At 38.9% G+C, this 25,095-nt stretch overlaps 1 protein-coding gene across 2 annotated transcripts in view; it reads right to left on the reverse strand.

Annotated features, from left to right (window-relative positions):
• The window catches only part of ARHGAP19 (Rho GTPase activating protein 19), a 66,836-nt gene that overhangs the window by 15,678 nt on the left and 26,063 nt on the right, over nt 1-25,095 (reverse strand). The window contains exons 3-8 of one of the 2 annotated variants that reach the window (XM_049646457.1): nt 24,587-24,667; nt 23,002-23,211; nt 19,957-20,183; nt 17,122-17,208; nt 7,338-7,403; nt 5,184-5,375 (exon numbers count right to left, since the gene is read on the reverse strand). In XM_049646457.1, the coding sequence (XP_049502414.1) occupies nt 5,184-5,375; nt 7,338-7,403; nt 17,122-17,208; nt 19,957-20,183; nt 23,002-23,211; nt 24,587-24,667 (863 nt within the window). The remainder of the gene's footprint in view (nt 1-5,183; nt 5,376-7,337; nt 7,404-17,121; nt 17,209-19,956; nt 20,184-23,001; nt 23,212-24,586; nt 24,668-25,095) is intronic. The other variant, XM_049646458.1, reaches the window with a different exon arrangement.

Genomic DNA, 25,095 nt, shown 5'->3' on the forward strand with positions numbered 1-25,095 from the left:
TTTAACATAAATTGCACACAGAATAAAAAAGTGACTAAAGCTCTTTAAATGGACATCTATCATGATTGCTTGCCAGCATTATTATCAGAGGAAATACATCAGAATAAAAATTTGTCGGGGTACCTGGGTGGCTCAATCGGTTAAGCATCCGAATCTTGATTTTGGCTGAGGTCACAATCTCACGGTTTGTGAGACTGAGCCACGAGTCAGGCTCTGCACTGGACGTGGAGACTATGTAGGATTCTCTCTCCCCCTCTCCCTCTGCCCCTCCCCAACTTGCTCGTGCCCTCTCTCTCAAAAGAATTGGCATTTTTATCAATATCAGCTCTCTGTTTAATAGTATCTAACATGGAAAAATGGAAGACCTAAGACATTATATAGTCTTATTTAATGCTTTGATTAGCCATTCATCTTCCCAGTTACAAAAAATGACATAGTACTTAATTCTACTTATCTTCCTTTTCGACATATAGTTTTTACATGTGAATTTTAATTTTGCAAATTTTTATCAGTTCAGGTTCAGTTCTGGAGACTTTAAAAAATGACACTTTTCATACATATTATATAGGTACCAAAATGTTCTCGACATTAATTATCTCAGCTGACAGAAAATTTAGTCACTTCTAAAGAGCTTCGCAAGCAAGCATCCCTCCAGGGTATATTGGGACAAGTGACAACCCATCATTCCTGATCATGTTGGACAGGTACAGTAAGGTGGGTTCTCTTGTATCCAGCTTGTGAGAGCATTAATAACTTTCTGGGAAGCTGTTTAGCAATGTGTGTCCAGAGTCTTTTAAAAATGCATACAGTAGCCCCCCTTTATTCATGGTTTTGCCTTCCGTGGTTTCAGCTACCTGTAATCAACCACAGTCCAGAAGCAGATGATCCTCCTTCCGATGTACGGTCAGAGGTCAGTAGTAAGCCTAACGCTACATCATAATGCCTACATCATTCACCTCACTTCACCAAATCACATGAGCATTTTATCACTTCGCATTATCATAAGAAGGGTGAGAACACTATAGTAAGGTATGTTGAGAGAGAACACATCCACATAACTTTTATTACAGTATACTGTTATATTTGTTCTATTTTATTATTATTGTGGTTATTGTTATTGTTGTTAATCTCTCATTGGGCCTAATTTATAAATTAAACTTTATCATAAGTATGTATGTATTAAAAAAACATAGTATATATAGGGTTCAGCACTATCCACAGTTTTCAGGCATCCACTGGGGGTTTTGGAATGCATCCCCTGAAGATAAGAGGCAGGAACTACTGTATTAAAAAACTCACACCACCTATGAAGTTCTTACCAAAAAGAAAAAAACCTAATTGATATTCAAATCAGTTTCTATAATTAGATCTAACTACAAATGTATAATAAATACAGAGGATGGAGGAACATGTTAAATAAAACCGCAGAAGTGCAACCAGCAAGATCCAGTCTGTGGAAACCAATCTGGTTTCTTTCACAAATGAAGTGCAGAGAGAGAATGTGTGTATTTAAACACAAATGAGGTAACCTGGATTAGATCCTGACACAGAAACAGGGTATCAGCGAAAGAACTGATAAAATCTGAGTAAAATCTATCATGTTAATAGTAACATTAAGTTTTAACAATTTTTTTTAAGAGAGAGAGAGAGAGAGAACACAAGTGCGAATGAGGGAGACAGGGCAGAGACAGGGGGAGAGAATCCCAAGCAGACTCCACAACGGTGCAAAACCAGACATGGGACTAGCAGAAGATCATGCATGACCTGAGCCAAAATCAAAAGTCGGATGCTTAACCAACTGAGCCACCTAGGCATCCCAGTCTTAACAATGTTAACATCAGGAGTGAAGGGTACCCTGAGTGAAGGGTATGTGAGAATTCTCTGTATTATATTTGCAAGCTTTTCCTAAATCTAAATTTTACTTATTATTTTTTTTAATGTTTATTTATTTTTTGAGAAAGAGAGAGAGAGAGACAGAGAGTGAGTGGGGGAGGGGCAGAGAGAGAGAGGGAGACACAGAATCAGAAGCAGGCCCCAGGCTCTGAGCTGTCAGCAGAGCCAGATGTGGGGCCCGAATTCACAAACCATGAGATCATGACCTGAGCTGAAGTCGGACGCTTAACGAACTGAGCCACCCAGGTGTCCCGTAAATCTAAATTGTTTTAAATTTAAGGGCCAGCTGGGTGGCTCAGTCGGTTGGGTGTCCGACTTCGGCTCGGGTCATGATCTCACGGGTCAGCTCTGTGCTGACAGCTCCGGGTCAGGCTCTGTGCTGACAGCTCAGAGCCTGGGGCCTGCTTTGTGTTCTCTTCCCTCTCTCTCTGCCCCTCCGCCCCCACTCGCATGCTCTCTCTCTCTCTCTCAAAAAATGAACATTTACAAAAAAAAAATTTAAGTTTACTCAGGGACGCCAGGGTGGCTCAGTCATGTAAGCATCCGACTTCAGCTCAGGTCATGATCTCACAGTTCAGGAGTTCAAGCCCCGTGTCGGGCTCAGAGCCTGGAGCCTGCTTCAGATTCTGTGTCTCCCTCTCTCTCTGCCCCTCCCCTGCTCACACTCTGTCTCTCTCTCTCTCAAAATTAAACAAACATTAAAAAAATGAAAAATAAGTAAATAAACAAATGAATTTAAGATTATTCAAACAAACTTTGGCAATGTTTTAGGGGGAAAAAGGGGGGAGAGAAAGAGAGACCTATATATTAAAAGGGATCTAGGGGCGCCTGGGTGGCTCAGTTGGTTAAGCATCCACCTTCAGCCCAGGTCATGATCTCACAGTTCATGGGTTCAACCCCCATCTTGGGCTCTCTGCTATCAGCGCGGAGCCCGCTTCAGATCCTCTGTCCCCCTCTCTCGCTGCTCCTCCCTTACTCCCGTGCTCTTTCTCTCTCTAATATAAATTTAAAAACTTTAAAAATAAAAAGGGGGGGGGCCTTGGTGGCTTATTCAGTTAGGCACCCCACTCAGCTCAGGTCATGATCTCGCGGTTCGTGGGTTCAAGCCCCACTTTGGGCTCGGCACAGACAATGCAGAGCCTGCCTGGGATTCTCTCTCTCCCTCTCTGCCCCATCTCACTCACACACTCTCTCTCAAAAATAAATAAACTTTAAAAAAAAGTGACCTAATAGCTATAAGCTACACCCAAAAAAAAAAAAAAAAAAGCATATCCTTGGGTCATGCCACTTCTAGGAAAAACTCTGCAATGAAAATAGCTATGAGCAAAAATTTATAAGCTAAAAAACAACCTATTTCCCAAACATGTTCAATGTTAGGCAAATTGTATATACATTAGATATAAGTGATGAAATATTATGCAAGTGTTAAAAATGTTCATGACCCTTTTTGTTGCTGTTGTTGTTGTTTAATATTTATTTGTTTCTGAGGGACAGAGAGAGAGAGAGAAAGAAAGAGACATAGAATCCGAAGCAAGCTCCAGGCTCCAAACCGTCAGCGCAGAGCCCAACACGGGGCTTGAACCCACAAACTGCAAGATCATGACCCGAGTCAAAGTCGGACACCCAACCGACTGAGCCACCCAGATGCCCTTGTTCACGGCCTCTAGAAAATGATCATGATATAATGTTAAATGAAAAGGACAGGAATATAAAAACTGAATATATATTGTGATCTCAAGCAAAAGAAAAACATGTCAAATACATATTCATGGAAAGAAACGCTAGAAGAAAATACTCCCAAATTTTTATTGGTGGTTATCTCAGGATGATTACAGGTGATTTTTCTTCTTTACACTCTTCTGGAGGTTTCAATGTTTCTATAGTAAATATTTATTATTTTTATAACCAGAGAAAAATCAGGAAATAGTAAAATTACACTTTCCACAAAACAAAATGGCAGTATTTGAAACGTATGCAAGGAGTTTGCAAGCATGCATGAGAAAATGCTTATGCTGTAATGTTTAGTAAAAGAGATAAAGAAAGTATGTGGTATGCTCCTAATTATGTAAAAATTTATTCATAGGAAAAAAACAAAAAGAAATACCAAAAAGGTAAACACTGGTAAGATGAGTGATTTATTTTCTTCTTAACCTTCTCTATAATTTCCTATTTTTCTAAAAAGACCAAAAATGATGCTAGCTTTTTCCTTCATATTATCTTTAACCCTCTGCATTCTTGATGACAAAGTCATTACACTTGTCCTACCTAAGTTGCTGTCTTAGTTTCTATCAAGAATTAAATCACTGCAGTGCTCTGAATCTGTGATAATACTCAGACAACACCCCTGAAAATTCCAGTCATAACACAATTTGCTAGATCTCAAAGTAACTTCAAAGAGTGTAACAGAAAACTTTTCTTAAAAGATTCTATCAACTATTAATAACTCAGTTCAACTTTTTCTGAGCACTTGGTTATATCTGGCCCTACGCTTGAGATTAGGTATAAAAAAAAAAAAGTAAAAACACAGACTTCCCTCAAGAAGATCCCAGCTAAATAAGAAGTCAAGAGGCTGACCTTGCCTATTCAGCTAAAATTCAAGAGGGATTGAGACAAAATATATTTCCTGAGAAAGAAATTAACCAAGTCGTTGGGATTTACTCCTGCTACACTTCAAGTCTCAAAATGGCAAATGAGAGCACTACTTTGTTCCCACAGCTCCAAAATCAACAAATTTAGCTACCAGAATTCCTACCTTCTAATATCAAACCAGGCCCACTTTATAGTGTTTCCTAACTGCAAACAACTCATTAGTAAGAGCTACCGCTTTCTGCTATGCCAGCCACTTTACACAGATTCTTTCTAATGTTTATAGTCATGAAACGCGGACATTTCAATTACCATTTTACAAACAAGAAAATTGGAATTCCAAAGGATTAAATTATTTGCCAAGAATATCTGAAGGATTTAAACTCCGGAACAATATATTGTATAACTGCTGGTTCTCTCTCAGCGTATTTGGTACATGACCGAAATTAGAGAAACTCTAAATACACTTGGATCCTTCTGTTTAACTGTAGAAATCCAAGAGCCTCCCTCTACTCCCTTCCCTAGTGGGGCAGTAGTATAGACACCGCCACTGAGATTCCACTGACAAGTTTGCTTCCTTGGCCGAGCCAAGTGTAGGTCAATACGAGCCAAAACTTAAACGAGATTTGTAACAGTATTCCCTAGTGATTCTACAACCTTGACCACATTCCTAAAGCCCGTCACCATTTCCTGCCTTCAGGTACCTGTCTAATAAGTTGTTTCTTCTTCGCTGACTCTGGCATATCGTGAACGTGTTGGAACAGCTCTCTCAATGCCTCTTCTGTACGCTGCTGGGTCTCCCCCTGATGAGAGCAGGAATCAACCCAGTTCCGTTTCTGAGATTTTGCCAGCTGGAAGGACTTAGTATGACATGAAGCTATCAGATCAAGATCATCCTAGAGAAAATTTTAAAGAAAAGCGAATTAATATATCCTGCCAGCTTATTTTCAGGTTCCCACAACCCTGGAACAAAAGAGGGGGGAGAAATGGGGAACATGGTACACTCTTAAATCAAGGAATAAGAAAAACCTAAACAAAATTATCAGATGAAGAGAAATCGCTAATTATGGACTACATTAACAGCCCACTCCCACGACCTACCTAGAGAACCTAAATTCATTTAGAATATTGCCACCAAAAATTATATTTATATAAGAGTTCAGTTTTCAAAGCATCTTTTAATCGCATATAACTCTCACTGCTATCCTATGAGGTAAGCAGGGAAAGTATCATCATTCCTATTTGATAAAAGAAAAAACTGAAGTTAAGCTATAAGTTTAAAGTCATTTAGATATTAAAAGGGACAGACCCATCCTGGAGACCAAGTGCACGGGCTCTTGGCTGGGTGCTCTTTCCTACACGTGACAACATGATGGGGTAACTACACTGCAGCGGTGGAGGAATGGCAACAACTCTCTAAGAAAAACCAAACTGCACTTACACTAGTTGAACTCATATACTGTCCTCCAGGTCACACCAAATATTTACTGAAGAAGAGGCAGAAACAATAGCATAAGATGGCAGCTTAAGTTTCTAACCAAGACAGACTAAATAGAAATCGTTAAAAAGTACTTGTGAAGTTTTTTAAACTTCTCAGTTTTAAAGCTTAAGAATCATATGCAATCTTGTTAATAAGCATCACACATTTGCTTTCTAAGCTCATGTGGTCTCAAGCGTTTGAGACATTTGGTAGAGTGTTACCACTGAACATGAAATAAGAATGTATTATATAAAACTTATTTACTGCTGCAAAATATTTAATACATTGCTATTTACAGACTGTTTATATCATATGCTGTAAGAATGCATAGGGGCTTTATGAAAAACTTCAAACATGCAGTCTATGCCATCACTCACATGTAGAGGATACCATCTACCAGTGGAGAACCTCTGAAAGGAAACAAGAAGACTGCGGGGGGCGGAGGGGGCACTTTTATTTCAATACATAACTTTCTTCTCCGTCTTTTTCCTTATCTCAAACTGACTAGATAATTTTGAACTATAACACTAACATTTTATTTTCCATGGCTTATTTTTATTTCATACTTTGTTTTATTATTTTTTCAAAGTTTATTTATTTATTTTGAGTGAGAGAGAGAGAGAGAGAGAGAGAGAGTGCGAGTGAGGGAGGGGTAGAGGAGAGGGAGAGAGAGAATACCAAGCAGGCTCTGCACTGTCAGCCCAGAGCCCCATGCAGGGCTCAAACTCCCGAACCATGAGATCACATGACCTGAGCCAAAATCAAGAGTTGGACACTTAACTAAGTAAGCCACCCAGGCACCCCTCACACTTTGTTTTAAAACTCCACTAATCTGGGGGGTCGCCTGGGTGGCTCAGTTGGTTAAGCACCCAACTTCAGCTCAGGTCATGATCTCGCAGTCCATTAGTTTGAGCCCCGCGTCTGGCCCTGTGCTGACAGCTCAGAGCCTGGAGCCTGCTTCAGATTCTGTGTCTCCCTCTCTCTCTGACCCTCCCCTGCTCATGCTCTGTCTCTCTCACTCTCAAAAATGAATAAATGTTAAAAAAAAAAAAATTTTTTTTTAAAAACAAACTCCACTAATCTGGGAGCCTGGGTGGCTCAGTCGGTTAGGCGTCCGACTTCAGCTGAGGTCATGATCTCACAGTCAGTGAGTTTAAGCCCCGCATCGGGCCCTGTGCTGACAGCTCAGAGCCTGGAGCCTGCTTCGGATTCTGTGTCTCCCTCCCTCTGTGCTCCTCCCCTGCTCACGCTCTGTCTCTCTCTGTCTCTCAAAAACGAATAAATGTTAAAAAAAAATTTTTTTGTAAATAAAATAAAACTCCACTAATCTTAATTAACTCTCTCCTTGAATAGACTAAGAGCAGTTTCCTATTCTTACCTTTGATGCTTGAGATCTGGAGCCCAAATAGTGCAATCTAGCACATTCCCGAATATAAACAGGAGCCTGGGCGGGATATAAAAGAAAACCAAGAACAAATGGTTAGCAGTATCTAAATTTCTTTCAGGCCACAAAAACAGTGACTCTCAAAATAACTGGACTAGCAGATTACTTCTGAAAAACAAAAGATCCCAGGGGCACCTGGGTGGCTTAGTCAGTTAAGCATAGTTTGAACCCCATATTGGGCTGTCTGCTGTCTACTGTCAGAGGGGGATCCTATATCCCACTCTCTCTCTGCCCCTCCCCAACTAGTGTGCATGCACACCCTCTCTCTCTCACAAAAATAAACATTTAAAAGAGAATTTTAAAAAAAAGAAAGAAAAACAAAAGATCCTCAAAATGCCCTATTCCATAGCTTCCTTTCTCTTGCCACCAAAATGGTACTTCAACAAATCTGATAGGAAAACTGTTTTTGAGAAGACACTACTATAGATATAAAAATCAAATATGGGGTGCCTCGGTGGCTTACTTAGTTAAGTCAGTTAAGCCTCTGACTCTTGATTTCGGCTCAGGTCACGATCTCATGGTCGTGACATTGAGTCCCACATTGGGCTCTGTGCTGAGCATGGAGCCTGCATGGGATTCTCTCTGCCTCTCTACCACTCACGCTCACTCTCTGTCTAGCAAAATAAATAAATAAACATTAAAAAAAAAACCACTCTGGACATATTTCTGAATGGTTACTTTCCCCCTGGCCACAATTTAAATTGTCATTAAAAAAAAAAAAAAGACGGGTGCCTATGTAGCTCAGTGGGTTAAGCGTCCAGCTCTTGATTTCGGCTCAGGTCATGATCTCACAATTTGTGAGGTCGAGCCCCAAGTTGGTCTCCGTGCTGAGCATGAAGTCTGCTTGAGATTCTCTCTCTCCCTCTCTCTCTCTCTCTCTCTCTCTGCCCCTCCCCCACTCATACTCACACACTCTCTCAAAAGAAATAAGTAAACTTTAAAAAAAAAGATTAAACACAACCTAAATGTCTTTTTTTTTTTTAATGTTTTATTTATTTTTGAGATAGAGAGGCACAGAGTGTGAGCAGGGAGGGGCAGAGAGAGGGCGAGACATAGAATCCAAAGCAGGCTCCAGGCTCCGAGCTGTCCGCACAGGGTCCGACGCAGGGCTCAAACTCACAAACCGCGAGATCATGACCTGAGCCAAAGTCGGATGCTTAATGGACTGAGCCACCCAGGTGCCCCCTAAATGTCTTTTAATAGAAAACTGGTTGAATGAATTTTTATACATCCATACAACACAGAACTATCTAGTTACTAAAAACGAAAGAGGGGAGAGGATAAGGGAAAGAAGGAAGAAATACTTTATGAATTGATATGAATGACTTCCAGGATCTACTGTTGAATGAGAAAACTCATGGAACAGTATATAAAGCACCTATGTAAGAAAAAGGAAATAGGAACATATATACATATGCACACTTATTTGTTTTTATAAAAAGAAACACAAAAAGAACCAGATAAACCAGAAAAGGATAAGCCAGAAAATAAAGAAAATGGTTAGGAAGACGACTGAGATTTCTCTAAGTATATACCCTTTTGTGTAGTTGGGCTTTTGAAGCATGTAAATATACTACAGAGTCAAAAAAATACACTTAAACCCAAAAGGAAATAAAGGTAAACCCTAAACTGAACACAAACAGGGAAAAAAATGAATAATCTGAGTATATGATTGACAACATAAGCACAGAAAAAGAATTATTCCACCTAACTTTTGGAAACTGTATTCTAGGGGCATCGGTTAAGCATTCCAACTTTGGCTCAGGTCATGATCTCATGGTTCATGATTTTGAGCCCCGTGTGGGACTCTACGCTGACAGCTCAAAGCCTGAAGCCTGCTTTGCATTCTGTGTCTCCTTCTCTCTCTCTTGGTTGCTCCCCTGCTTGGGCTCTAGCCCTCTCTCAAAAATAAATAAACCTTTAAAAAAAAAACACCTGTATTCTAATTATACATCCTGAGTGAGATATATTCTAAGGAAAAGGAACTATAAGGGAATCTTAAACTTCCATCAGCATGTTTATATAGGTGTATTTTTTAAACTAATTTTTTATATGTTGATATTTTATATATTGTAGGATAAAGCAAGTAGCATATAAGTGCTACTAAAATCTTGAATTTGCAATGACTGAAAACAGATACAAAGTAAAAGAAGTCAAGAAAAAGCTCTGGAATGATAAATCTGAATTGGAGATACTACTATGAACTAATAGTTGCTTTTAAAAAAATTTTTAATCTACTTCCTGCCCTCAAAGAGCCTAGAAAGCAATGACACCCCAGAAATAATGAGTATACCTAGGGTCACTCAAAAAAAAAAAAAAAAACAACAGGGCTCCTTAAAGAAAATAATTGATTCCAGGCCCAGGGCAGAGCAAATGCAAAGTGAGCTGGGGACATTTTATGCCAGGAAGGAAACACTCAGACTAATGGAGTCCTGTCAAAAAGACAGCAGGAAGAGCTGGCAAGGGCTCTCACTGGCCAAATCTGAGACAATTTGAAAATTAAAATTAACAACTGAAATTGACTAACACCTTGAATAACTATAAACCTATGAGTCTATAGAGGTATTCATTAAAAAAAAGAGAGAGAGAATGAAACAGAGGAAAGGAAAGCTCTCCTCCACAGGAAAAAAAAAGTCAGCTAATAAAGATTAAACAGAATTAGAAAAACACTATTTTGTAATACCCAGTATCACCACAGATTCCAGCAGGATTACAGATGGGTGCTAAAATCATTACATTAGGTAATCATCCTGCAGGTTACTTACTAATTGCAAAGGGGAAAATGTACCTTTGTAATTAAGAGATGTGGCAGTTAGCAAAATTAGCATCACTGAGGGTGAGACAATCTGACATTCTGTGCCTCTGAATGTGATGCAACATGATGCAATAGGAGATACACAAACATCACCTATAAATCTTTGCAAAAATGCTTAATATGAATCTAATCAAGCCTCTAGACCTAACTTAACAGTTTACAGGAACTACATAGAAAGGGATACATAGGAACAAGTTAAATAACCTTGAGAAAACAGTAAGACAAATTTAGAAGATGGAATATTCTGTAACACAGTTGGCCTGAATACTTCAACAAGTCCATGACATGAAGAAAAAGCATAGGGACTATTCCAGATTAAAAGTGACATAATAATCAAAGGCAATAATGAACCTCGATTAGTACATGTTATTAAAAACAGCAGCTATGAAATACATTCTTAGGATAAATGGGGAAAATTGAATCTGTACTGAATATTAGCTAATATGAAATCCTCATTAATTTTCTTAGACATGATAATGGCACTGTGACTATTGGGACAATGTTCTTATTCTTAGGAGATGTACGCTTAAGTACTTAGATGTGAAGTATCATGTCTGCAATTTACTGTCAGGGATTCAGCCAAAAACAAACACCAAAAAAAGCATAAATATATAGAGGGAAAAAAAAAAGCAAATATGGCAAATGGTAACATTTGTTGAATCTGACAGTTATATGAGTGTTCACTGTTTTACTCTTTCACCTTTTATCTGTATTTGAAAAACTTCATAACAAAGTTTTAAGAAGAGTCTTGTGACAAAAACATTATGATATCTTGTTAATTTCTACCTTGCTAAACTATAAAGTAGAGCTGAAAACCAAAGGAAATTTCCTCCAAACAAGAGTATGACAGAACCCACTCCACCTATTCTATAAACTTCATTTAAAACAAAAAAAAAAAACAAAAAAAAACAAAAACCTGGGGCACCTAGCTGGCTCAATTGGTGGAGCATGTGACTCCTGATCTTGGGGTTGTGACTTCGAGCCCCACATTGGGTGTGAGATTATTTTTTTTTTATTTTTAAATTAAAAAAAAATCCCTGCCCCCAAAAGATACTATGAGCTTAAGACATATCCAGAAAGGGAGACAGAAGCAGATGGGTTTAAATGAAAATCTGGAGGTGTTAAGTATTTTACAGTTCAGAGGGAATCAACAAAAGGACTTCTCACATAAAATGGGAATTGGCCTTAATTGTATATCATTATAAGTCCCTAGGAAAAGATGTTGTGACTCGTGTTAGGGAGACATAAAACTAGATTGGGTCAGAGGCACTGATAATAGAAGACAGAACTAGAAATAGGAGGAATTTTAAGGAAAAAAATACAAAGAACACAGAATCTGAGGATTAGGAGGTAAAAACTCCACCCAAAGAAGCCTGAGAAGAAGACACAACAAAGCACAAGAACAACAAACCGGGGGTACAATAGGACCTCAGAATAAGTGATAGAGCACACAGAATAATCGACCATTTTTCATCCAAAGGAAAAGCTCAGGAAAGAACCTAATTAGCCAAAGTGGTAAAGCAGATGCCCATAAAGACAACAGTTCTGATGTGAGTATCAAAGAGCAGAGACTGAAGACTAAAATCTCAAAAGAAATGTTTTTTCTCTCCTTCAAAGATCAACAGAGGCTCAAAGAGTGCTCACACTAGTCTGGAAACAAAGGTAAAGTAGCAAACAAGAATCAAAACCCCAAAGATGAGGAGCTGAAACAGGAATCTATATAAGGAAAATGTAGAGTAAAAACAGACTGTTTGAAAGGGTCTATTAATTAGAACTGTACCAAGCTGAATTACATCCAGGAGCCCATACTCTTGTTTTATCTCTAAGATTTGTGTGATTTCTATTCTCAAAATCCTTCACAGTGATATGTTATCTTAAATGGTAAAAAGGACTTTGCTGGTGTGATTAAGTTAAGAACCTTGCAATGGGGAGATCAACTAGGTTATTCAGATGGGTCTTTAAAAGCAGAGAACCATTCCCAACCGTAGTTAGGAATAAGAGAGAGATACAACATCGCTAGCCTTGAAGATAGAGGAAGGGGACCATAAGCCAAGGAATGTGGGCAACCTCTGGAAGATGGAGAAGGCAAATAAATAAATTCTCTCCTAGAATATCCAGAAATGAAAGCATCCCTGCCAACCTTGATTTTAGACCAGTGAGACTCCTGTAGACTTACGACCTACAGAACTGTAAGATAACAAATTTGTGTTAAGTCACTTAAAATCCTTCATAGTTAAGTACAACCTCATTGTATACTTGAACTATGTACACTGAATCATGCACAAGGGAGAATGGATTCCACAGGTAAAGAGATCAGAAGTAGAAAGGCTAAAAACCGTGGGGTGCAGTGAGATCTCTGAGATCCCACTTCTCTTTTAACTTGTGAGTGGTAGACTATGAAAAGTTAATCCTATAGCAATAGTAACAAGAAAATTCAATGAAGGAGAGTTCTATTAGGAACTGCACCTAGAAACTCTCCATTTTGATTCACAACTACAGTCAAGTAATTGCCTTACTGTTCATAATCACAACTCCTCTCTACTTATTCCCATAAATGCATGTTTTGGAACTAGCTGTTCCCCTCATCAGGAAGTATATAATGAACAGGTCTGAAAGATCTTTGTTCATCATTAAAAATCATTTTTTCTCCTGTTGTCCTTTGACTACTATTCTACTTCACTTATCTAGATCTTGACCTCTAACTGATGATAATCTTTGACCTGGGCACCAAAGCCCCTGATGTAGCCCTGACTCTTTGTTTTTTAACCTAAGATTCTGATCTTTCATTTCTAAACTCTGGACTCTGGATCACTCACCACCTTGTAGTCAATAAATCCTAGGGAGGTCTCCATGTTTACACCCTGCATTTACTACAAAGCTATAGTCATCAAAATAGTGTGGTACTGGTATAAAGACAAACATATAGACCAACTGAATAGAGAATCCAGAAATAAATCCTTAAATGATTTTCAACAAGCATGCTAAGACTATTCAATGGAAAAAGAACAGTTTTTCAAGAAATGGAGCTGCGAAAACTATGTCCACAGCAAAAGAATAAAGTTGGACACTTACCTAACACCGTATTAAAAAGTTAATTGAAAATGGATTTATAAACTAAATATAAGACCTAAAACTATAAAATTATTTTTAAAAAAGCATAGGACAAAAGCTTCATGGCATTGGATTTAGCAATGATTTCTTGCATATGATATCAAAGTCACAGGCAACAAAAGGAAAAAAATAAACTAATGGGGGATTTCACAGAAGTTTTTACATTTTGTGTAGCAAGACTATCACCTGAGTAAAAAGGCAACCCACAGAATGGGAGGAAATATTTGCACATCATATATCTTATAAGGGATTACTAATCAGAATATATAAAGAACTCCTACAACTCAACAAAAAAACCCAATTCAAAAATGGGCAAAGGCCTTGAACAACATTTCTTCAAAGAAGATAGGCAATAAGCACATGAAAGATGCTCAACATCTCACTAATCATTAGGGAAATGCAAATCAAAACTACAATGAGATACCACCTCATAGTTACTACCAAAAAATAAAAAATAAGTATTCGTGAGGATGTGAAGAAATGGGAACCCTTGTACGTCACTGGAGGGAATGTAAAATGAATTCCAGCCACTATAGAAAACAGTATGCCCGGGGGCCCCTGGGTGGCTCAGGAGGTTAAGTGTGCAACTTCGGCTCAGGTCATGCTCTCGCAGTTCGTGAGTTCAAGCCCCATGTCGGGCTCTGTGCTGTCAGCTCAGAGCCTAGAGCCCGCTTCAGATTTGGTGTCTCCCTCTCTCTCTGCCCCTTCCCCACTCGTGCTCTGTCTCTGTCTCTCAAAAACGAATAAACGTTAAAAAAAAATTAAGAAAGAAAGAAAGAAAGAAAGAAAGAAAGATGTCTAAAAAACAAATAATCCAGTGAGGAAATGGGCAAAAGACATGAACAGACACTTTTCCAAAGAAACATCCAAATAACAGACACATGAAAAGATGCTCAACACCACCTCACACCTGTCAGAATGGCTAAAATTAATAAGGCAGGTAACAATAAATGTTGTCAAGGATGCAGAGAAAGGGGAACACTTTTGCACTGCTGGTGGGAATGCAAACTGGTGCAGCCACTCTGGAGAACACTATGGAGGTTCCTCAAAAAATTAAAAATAGAACTACCCTATGACCCAGCAACTGCACTACTAAGTATTTATCTAAAGGACACAAAAATGCTGATTCGAAAAGGAACATGAAACCCAATGTTTATAGCAGCACTATCAACAAGAGCCAAATTATGGAAAGAGTCCAAATGTCCATCAACTGATGAATGTATAAAGAAGATGTGGTATAGGGCGCCTGGGTGGCGCAGTCGGTTAAGCCTCCGACTTCAGCCAGGTCACGATCTCGCGGTCCGTGAGTTCGAGCCCCGCGTCGGGCTCTGGGCTGATGGCTCAGAGCCTGGAGCCTGTTTCCGATTCTGTGTCTCCCTCTCTCTCTGCCCCTCCCCCGTTCATGCTCTGTCTCTCTCTGTCCCAAAAAAAAAAAAAAAACATTGAAAAAAAAAAAAAATTAAAAAAAAAAAAAAAAAAAAAGAAGATGTGGTATAATATACAATGGAATATTACTCAGTGATCAAAAAGAATGAAATTTTGCCATTTGCAACAACATGAATGGAACTAGAATGTATTATGCTAAGTGAAATAGGTCAGGCAGAGAAAGACAAATACTGTATGATTTCACTCATATGTGGGATTTAAGAAACAAAACAGATGAACATAGGGGAAGGGAAGAAAAATGGATAAAAACAGAGAGGGAGGGAAACCATAAGAGACTCTTAAATACAGAGAACAAACTGAGGGTTGCTGGAGGGATGTTGAGTAGGGGAATGCACTAAATGGGTGATGGGCATTAAGGAGGGCACATGTTGGGATGAGCACTGGGTGTTATATTTAAGTGATGCATTACTAAATTCTACTCCTGAAACCATTATTACACTATATGTTAACTAACTTGGATTTAAATAAAATTAAATTAAAAAAAGAAATAGCAACATAAAAAAAAAAAAATGAAAGAAGAAAAAAAAACAGTATGGCAGTTCTGTTAGAATTACCATGATCCAGTAATTCCACTCCTGGGTGTATACCCAAAAGAATTGAAAGCAGTGTCTCAAAAAAGATATTTGTACATCCATGTTCATAGCAGCATTATTCACAAGAGCTAAAACATGGGAGAAATCCAAGTGTCCTCAACAGATAAATGATAAGCAAAATGCAGTATATACAATGAAAGGGATATTACTCATCCTTAAAAAAGAAGGAAATTCTGACAAATGCTACAATATGGATGAATCTTGAAAACATTATGCTAAGTGAAATAAGCCAATCACAAAAAGTGTGATTTCTCTTATATGAAGTACTTAGTCAATTCTCTCTCAATTCTCAGTCTTTCCAGATGGCAAGATGTTAAAATTGAGAAATTCACTATCAGGAAAGTGTGCTCTAAAGAAAAAACCAAGGATATGACTGTACAACTTTTTGTTAAAATCTTAGAAGCATCAGGGCGCCTGGGTGGCTCAGTTGGTTAAGCATCTGACTCTTGGTTTTGGCTCAGGTCATGATCTCACAGTTCGTGAGTTCAAGCCCCACATCAGGCTCCATGCTCACAGTGCAGAGCCTGCTTGGGATTCTCTCTCTCTCTCTCTCTCTCTCTCTCTCTCTCTCTCTTTCTCTCTCTCTGCCCCTCCCCTGCTCATGCTGTCTCTCTCTCTCTCTCTCTCTCTAAAATAAATAAACTTAAAAAAAAAAAAAAACAGTAATGAGGCACCTGGGTGGCTCAGTCAGTTAAGCAACCGACTTCAGTTCAGATATGATCTAGAGGTTCAAGAGTTCGAGCCCGATATCTGTGCTGATAGCTCGGAGCCTAGAGCCTGCTTCGGATCCTGTGTCTCCCTCTCTCTCTACCCCTCCCCTGTTCTCTCTCTCTCTCTCTCTCTCAAATAAACATTTCAAAACATTTTTTAATAATAATAAATAAAATAAAATAAAATAAAATAAAATAAAATAAAATAAAATAAAAAATCTTTAGGGGCACCTGAGTGGCTCAGTTGGTTAAGCACCAGACTTTGGCTCAGGTCATGATCTCACAGTTCATGGGTTCGAGCCCGCATCAGGCTCTGTGCTGACAGCTCAGAGCCTGGAGCTTGCCTGAATTCTGTGTCTCCCTCTCTCTCTGCCCCTTCCCTGCTCACACTCTTGCTCTCTCTCAAAAGTAAACATTAAAAAAAATTTTTTTTAATAAAATCTTTTAAAACATCAAAAGGTCAAAGTTTTCAGTCACACAAAGGACCCTTTCAAAAGAATAAAGATCCTCTCAGTCAGACCAGAGGGCCTCTGGGAAGGTTAAAGGTATTGTCCTTCAATACCTTCTCAGGAGGAGACCAAGGGAGAGAAGGGTTTGTCTTCAAAAGATTTGTATATGTGGTTTTTGTCTAATGGAGTGAATCCCTCTGAAATCCACAGAACCACGAAGTTGAAAAAGTTATATGGGCAGAAACATTGATAGTGTGGACTAAAAGGGACAAAGAGTACAAAATGAAAGCAGACTGTCAGACCCTCAAAATTCTCCTGGCAGGAAGCAGACAGAATAAACTCACTCGACTGCCAGTACAAACGGCCCTTCATGAAAAAGCAAGGGTGTCCCAGGTGGGGCCCGTTATCCTACTCAGCCTCCAGGTACCTTACTATTTCTCCCCACCTTAGTTGTTCTGAGCTTTGCCACTGTCCCATCTGGTTTCAAGTCCGAGGCAGAGACTTTCTTATTAGTAATCCTCGTAGCCCTACTGAGGATCCCACCATGCTCCAACCTCCTGTCCTATTACCACTCAAATCCCATCCCTTACCTACCTTAAAAAGTTTCTGGGAATGTTTAATCATAAAAGCCATCCCATTGTTCAACTTTGCGATATTCTCTTGAAGGTCATTTGCAGTGGCCTATTCATAGGGAAAGAAACCAAAAGAGGATTAAGAGCTGAGAAGTAGAAGAGATGTTCCATTTACTTACCAATAAGCTTATTCTTTCAAAGGTGTAAGGGTTTCTATCCCGAACAAAGGTGCCTGTACTATAGTGTTTAATTCTGGAAAGGCTTTTCGGTTCGGCAAGTTTCTACTGGATTGGACATATAACCTAAGAGAAACCATGTGTCCCTGAACTCAACAAGAACCTATGAGAACCAATCTTTATTTCCTAATTCTGCTAGAGAATTATACACGCAAGCAGTGTTGATAAAGAAAATCTAGTCTAGGATTCAAAATGGGCAGGAAGAACAGAATCTATACAGACTACCAGGGACACCGCCTCTTCAGAGAAACTGGAGTTTCTCCAAAGGTGAAAGAAAACCATCACTACTAATTGATACCAAAGGTAACATCTGTTTCTTAAAAACGCAAATGGCCATTGATTCTCTTATTCCTCCTCTTTTTTAAGCACTTGAGTATCCATCTCTACTACCCCAAAGCCCTCATCCTCAACAGGCATCTTTGTTACTTAATATGTTTGCTTTAACCAAGATCTCTTAATATTTCTTTTTTTTAATGTTTATTTTTGAGAGAGAGAGAGAGAAAGAGAAAGCACACGAGCAGGGCAGGGGCAGAGAGGGAAGGGGACAGAGGAACCAAAGCAGGCTCTGCACTGACAGCAGAGAGACTGATGTGGGACTCAAACTCAAGAACAATGAGACCATGACCCAAGCCAAAGTTGGACATTTAACCAACTGAGCCACCCAGGTGCCCCAGCATTTCTTTTTATAGACACAGATTACTCACTCTTTTTTCATGAGATCAATTGACTGGTTCTAAAATTCTTTCACTGCAGCACCTGGGTGGCTCAGTCAGTTAAGTGACCAACTCCTGATTTCAGCTCAGGTCATTATGTCACAGTTTGTGACATTGAGCCCCGAATTGGGCTCTGTGAGGGCAGTGCAGAGCCTGCTTGAGATTCTCTCTCTACCTCTCTCACTGCCCCCCCTCCACTTGCTCTCTCTCTCTCTCTCTGACCCTCCCCCATTTGCTCACACTCTCTCTCTCTCAAAATAAATAAAAATAATTTTTCTAATTATTAAAATTTTTCATTAGGGGGCACCTGGGTGGCTCAGTCAGTTAAGCATCCAACTCTTGATTTCAGTTCAGGTCATGATCTCACAGTTCATGGGTTTGAGCCCCCACATCAGGTTCTCACAGAGCCTGCTCGAGATTCTCATTCTCATTCTCTCTCTCTCTCTCTCTCTCTCTCTCTGCCCCTCCCCTGCTTGCACTTTCTTTCTAAATAAATAAACTTAAAAAAAAAAAAACAACAAAAAACTCATTAGGAGGCTTGATCTCCTTAATATGGACAAATGTTAGTGTGTCCTTTTCTTCTTACCCCACCCCCACCTTTGTGTGGGGTGGGGTTCTTCTTAGCCTGGAACATTACATTTTTTCACTAGTTACTTGTTAGGTAAAATGTTCCACACAACTGTTCTTTTTTTTTTTTTTAAGTAAACTCTATGAGGGGCGCCTGGGTGGCTCAGTCGGTTAAGCGGCCGACTTCGGCTCAGGTCATGATCTCTCGGTCCGTGAGTTCGAGCCCCGCGTCGGGCTCTGTCCTGACAGCTCAGAGCCTGTTTCAGATTCTATGTCTCCCTCTCTCTGACCCTCCCCCGTTCATGCTCTGTCTCTCTCTGTCTCAAAAATAAATAAACATTTAAAAAAAAAAAAATTAAATAAATAAATAAATAAATAAATAAATAAAGTAAACTCTATGAGCCCAAGGAGTCCAACACGGGTGGGGCTGGCACTCACAACCCCAGGATCAAGAGTCGTACACTCTACCAACTGAGCCAATCAGCATCCACAAGTGCTCTCCTTAACCCTCCTTTTCTCATTTCTTATAATCCCAAAAACCTTTTATAAATCACCATATCCTATCATCCTATCTACTTCTATTATCTTCCAAAACCTTGTAAGTGATAAAATACTAATTTACGCCCAGTTTACAGAGGAACAGCCTAAGCATAACAAGGGTAAAGGACACAGATAACATAGCTGGTTTGCAGCTTCCAACCCAAGTGTTCTGGCTCCCAATTCCAACATGCAATAAAACTTATATTATGAATGTGCAGGAATAGAAAGCTGTACACCTCCAGGTCAAAAATTAGTTCAAAACACATTTAATAATTTATTTCTCATGTAAGTCACTGAGAAAGCCATGGTCTCAGTAATAAAAAAACACATTCAGCTTTATCCAAGGAGAGCATATCTACAGAAAATAGAAGGGTTAGGATAAGGAAGGATTGCTCTATCATCTTACCTGAGGGCTTAGTGACATTATCCAGTAAAATTGTATGGCTCTAGTCTAAATTTATGCCATTCAATCTTCAGATATCAATTTGATTTCTCAAGAAGGCATATATATTGACCAGCCAAAACAAATATTCTATTTTAGTTAGTAGCTATAATTTTCCACTAAAAGCTTCCACTAATAAATGTCTTTCAGCTTTATCAGAGATTGACTTACACATGAGGTTAACAGGAATTGGCCCCTCATGTTAGATGACTCTTAAACGAATTAATAAAGTATGTCCCTAACCTTGTAAAGCTGAAGAGTAGACCTTGGACCCTTGATAATCTCACCAAGATACAGCCAGAGGATTAGGACCAGCCCAAGAAAACCAAGCACTCTTTGCTCGTCCCCTCAACACTCACATTTTTCGGCCACAGGACATGGGGTGCAAACATAAGGGCAAGGTTATAAGCAGACATCTTATTCTTGTCTTGTTTCTTTGCTGTCTGGTACAGGAGATCAAGCAATAACTTCAGCAAGTTACGATTAGGTGGAGGGAGAATGAGGAAGAGCAACTGGAGAGCCTCAATTTGCCGCTCCTTATCTGGTACATCGGTCTTGTTTCCTTTATCATCAAACTGCATCAAATCTTGAGGACAAAAGAAACGATTGCAAAGGAGGGAGAAAATACAAGCAAGAAAAATCAACATGTCTACTATTATCCTCCCCTGAACTCCAATCAAAATGAGAAGAAAGATGTGGTGCATGGGGGGCTCAGTCAATTAAGCGTCCAACTTCAGCTCAGGTCACGATCTCTAGTTCGTGGGTTCCAGCATTGCATCGAGCTCTGTGCTGACAGCTCAGAGCCTGGAGCCTGCAGCCTGCTTCACATTCTGTGTCTCCCTTTCTCTCTCTGCCCCTCCCCAGCTCACATTCTGTCTCTCTCTCAAAAATAAGTAAACATTTTAAAAATTTAAAAAAAAAAAAAGAAGAAGAAGAAAGGGGCGCCTGGGTGGCTCAGTCGGTTAAGCGTCCGACTCTTGATTTGGGCTCAGGTCATGATCTCACAATTTCTGAGTTCAAGTCCAACGTTGGGCTCTGTGCTGACTGTGGAGAGCCCGCTTGGGATCCTCTCTCTCCCTCTCTCTCTCTCTGCCCCTCTCCCCCATTCATTATCTCCCTCTCAAAATAATAAACTTAAAAGAAAAGAAGAAAAAAAGAATCAGGCATAAACAGAACTTAGAGCAAAATATAATAACAAATAGTGTCAATACAGTTCAATAATAAAAAGACCAAAATTTTTAAATGGGCAAAAGATTTGGGTTTTTTTTTTAATATAATTTATTGTCAAATTGGCTTACATACAACACCCAGTGCTCATCCCAAGTGCCCTCTTCAATGCCCATCACCCATTTTCCCCTCTCCCCCACCCCCCATCAACCCTCAGTTTGTTCTCTGTATTTAAGAGTCTCTTATGGTTTAAATGGGCAAAAGATTTGAATAAACGTCCTCCAAAGAAGATATACGAATGGCCAATAAGCACTTGTATACTCTGTTTTATTTGCTATCAGTGCGATGTAAATTAAAACCACAATGAGACACTACTTCATACCTCCTCGTATGGCTATAACCCAAAAAACTGAAAATAACAAGTGGTGGCAAAAGTGCTGAGAAAATTAAACCCTCCTACATTGCTGGTGGGAATGGAAAAGGGTACACTTTGGAAAACAGTTTGTCAGTTCCTCAAAAAGCTAAACATATCGTTACCATATGACCTGGCAATTCTACTCCTAGGTATATATTCTTAGCTATACAGAGAGATGAAAACATGTCCAAAAAGATCTTTGATAATGCCACCCTCTTCACTTTTCCTCACACAGGGAAAGAAATATGAGAGTGAATTATGCCCTGATAACAGGATAATCTAGGAGCTCCTCATGACATCCGAATCACTGTTTCTCCCCTAAGAGGCTACATAGGTTATCAATAAAAACAGTCCCCTGGATAATCAGAATTTCAAACAATACAAATAACCATTTGGATATAAATCATATAGACCCAAAAATAGTTAGTATGTTGTTTAAACTATTTAACTTCAATAATAAATCCAAGTTTAGGAAAGGCAGGTATTATTTCTAGAAACTATTCCTTGTTAATATGAAACCAAAAACAAAAATACCTTCCAGTTATCAGCAAGGCATATCAAATGCTACAACTGTGCCACACCTCAATATGATTGCAAAGAAGTGCGAGTCACGGGTGGCAGAGCGGAGGATTTCAAGTATGGCACTAAATTAACTCAAAGTAAATGGAACGAACATTCTTCATATTAACACTTATAAAAAACGTACCAATATTTTCCATATCTTTTTCAAGATCCCAGTTTATTTCTCTCCAAAATAATTATAAAGTTATACAACGTTTTAATAACATTTACTCATTTGTATAACCTGAATGTCCTGAGAGTGCTAAAAAGAAAATCTAATCTTAATTAGAGGTTAGAAATTCAAAGCTAGTTTTTTAAGTAGTAAAAATTATTCCACAGAAAAAATAATCTTATATTTTACTTAAAATTAAAAGAAAGAGGAAAATACCCAAGGGCAGAAAATCAAGTAAGTGCAGTATAGATTTTGATGTCATGTGCGCTTAGAGCCTATAGCAGCCTAACAGCTGTGCAATTCAAGAATGAATTCCCTACCATACAGGCATAAAAGAGAATGAGGTAAATATGCGCTGAAAATGGAACATCCTCCAAGATATATCAAGTGAAAAAAGCAAACCACAGAACCATGTATATAATACCCTACCACTACCAATACCTAAAAGAGAGAAAAAGAATATATGTAAGTATTTGTTTGTAAATGTATAAAATACCTCTGGAAAGATACATAAGAAATCAATAGCAATGGCTGCCTCCAGGAAGAAAATCTGGGTACTGGGGGACAGGGGCAGGAGAGAGGCTTTTCACTCTATACTTTTAAATCTTTTGAATTTTGAACCATGTGAATGTATTGCCTATTTAGAGAACAAAATTGTTTTCAAAAAACAAGTCTCCTAGATTAGAGATGATCTCAACTGAGGCATAATAATACTTAATATTAGCAAATGTCTCAAGCCAAGGTAAATATAGCAAACCTATAACCATCTCAGGTATGTGAATCAATCCAATGAAAAGCATTCATTTATTGAGCAACTAAAATGTTCAAAGCACAATGCTAGGATCTATCAGAGATACAAAAATAAATCAAATCCGGATTTTATTTTCAAAGAAGCTGATTTAGCAAGAAAAACACCTGATTAAAACTAAACTGGCCAATACCACCCAGAGAGCCCCAAATACCATGAATTCTTAACCAATTTTGGCGGAAGTATTACTGTGGGTTACAAACAACAGAAAATTCCAAACAACTTTACTCAACTAAAAGAAATGTATTCATTTACATCTCCTTCTCACCTCCTATACTCACCAGCAATTTTGAGGTGTGCATGGAAATGTTTATGAGTCAGCAGCGGCTCAGGTAACTCTCCTAGAAACATCTTCAGCAAGGTAGCAACATCATTTGAATGAAACTCCCCTGATTCCAAGTCAATATCAGTTCCATTATTGAGAGCATCTCTTAAAATCTGCTGTCGGACACTATTCCCTGGTACTCTAAACAAACCCTCTACTCTCAAGTCTGTTTAGCATGGAAAAAGAACAGAAGACATGCAAAAAGGAAGCAAAAAGAGAAATTACAATTAAAACAATTGATCTAGAAGACTACTTTACACTTGAAGGACCCTTTATAAACATCTTGAAGGAGATTACCCCACCACCACCACCACCATTTTCCCAGAGAAGTTTAGAATCTACTGGCCCTTGAGGAGACTTATCTGAACATCCCTGAGCACCTGGACATGGTCTGCCTCAGGCACATCTGGAGACTGAATTTAACCTGAACAATGATTAGAATGAGCTTGAAAAATAAGTGGGAAGAAAGCCAAATCTTCCAGAAGTCCCCTTCCCTTTGGCCATCCCAGACTTTGTTTAGAGGTGCTGAATTCATCTGTGGAAGTGTGTTGCCCCTGTAAATGGTTTCCCAGCCCAAAATGAATTTGGAGTCTCTGCACTGTCCCAGAAATTAGAACTCTAACCCGTCAGATCACCTTTCAGTCTGAGATTCCCAGAAGCTTAGGATCATCGCAACTAAACTGTTCTCCCCTGCCAACTAGGTTCTAAGCTAACTTAAGAGGATTTAAAAGGGGGGGAGGGGGGCGGAATTATAGTTTTGGTCTGATCTAGAAGAAGTATAAAAGTTCATATTTTCAGCTGAGGTATATATTTATCTTTGTATAGCCTCCTAATTCAGGGGCTCAAGTTCAAATGCCTACAAGGGCGGGCAGGTAACAGTAAATGAATGAATAGGAACCAAAACAAACTGGGGAGCACATAGCTGTGCTCCAGTTGATTGTATCCAAGTGGGGGCCCCAGGATGCTAGATCTTTCTATACCAAAAGAATTTTGAAAACCTGGACTTCCACCAGTAACTAATTTTATTTTTATTTTAATACTTTGCCAAGCAAACAACACATGAACATAGAGGATGCAAGTCCTTACATTATCGGTTTACAACCTCTGCTCTAGCTCCTACCACAGTGCCCCACATAAATAAGTCATAAATAGGGGTGCCTAGGGGCGCCCATGTGGCTCAGTCGGTTAAGCTCTGACTTCAGCTCAGTCATGATCTCGCAGTTTGTGAATTCAAGCCCCGCGTCAGGCTCTGTACTGACAGCTCAGAGCCTGGAGCCTGCTTCAGATTCTGGGTCCCCCTCTCTTTCTGCTCTTCCCCCACTCACACTCTTATCTCTCAAAAAATGAATAAATATTAAAAATTTTTTAAAACAAATTCTCTCTGAAAAGAAATTTAAGAAGAAATATATTTAGAAACATGCCACCTAAAATTATAATTGGTTAGTGTCTTATGTTCATTAGCACCTACTAACTCAAGGAAGTTCATACAAAACTGACAACTCTTCATTAACACAGAACAACAAAATCCTGAGTAGTCTTACTTTTGTGTAGATACTCAATCAGTTGGTATATCTGGGCAATGCCTTCTTCTGTCAATGGGGATCCAAATACCACTCCTTTTTCTAAAAAAACATACAACAGGACAGGGCTGTATTTTCCACAAATAGTACAAAATCATCATTCTTAAAACCACTCAAGCATCCTACATAACAATCCAGCAAATGTTTTCACAGGTTCAGTAAACAAAAACCTTAAAGCTGTTAGTGCCCCCAAAAATGCAACAACTCTCAATCAACTCTGCATGTTTAAGATTAAACTGTAGGTTCCCTGAAGGCAAAAACTATCTTCTTAAGTAACACTACTTAGCATGTTGATAATTAGCTTAAAAATAAAAAATAGAACTTAGAGCCATGATTGTCAAAGTATGACAGACTATCCACTAGAGTATAGGGTCTAATCTATTGTCATGTTTAAACATTTTTCTCTACCTTAAATGATTTTCTTATGTTTAATAAAATGAAATAGTACCTCTTAGTATCTTATCGAAAGT

Source organism: Panthera uncia, chromosome D2 (genome assembly GCF_023721935.1).
Source record: "Panthera uncia isolate 11264 chromosome D2, Puncia_PCG_1.0, whole genome shotgun sequence".
In the NCBI taxonomy this organism is placed as follows: Eukaryota; Metazoa; Chordata; class Mammalia; order Carnivora; family Felidae; genus Panthera; species Panthera uncia.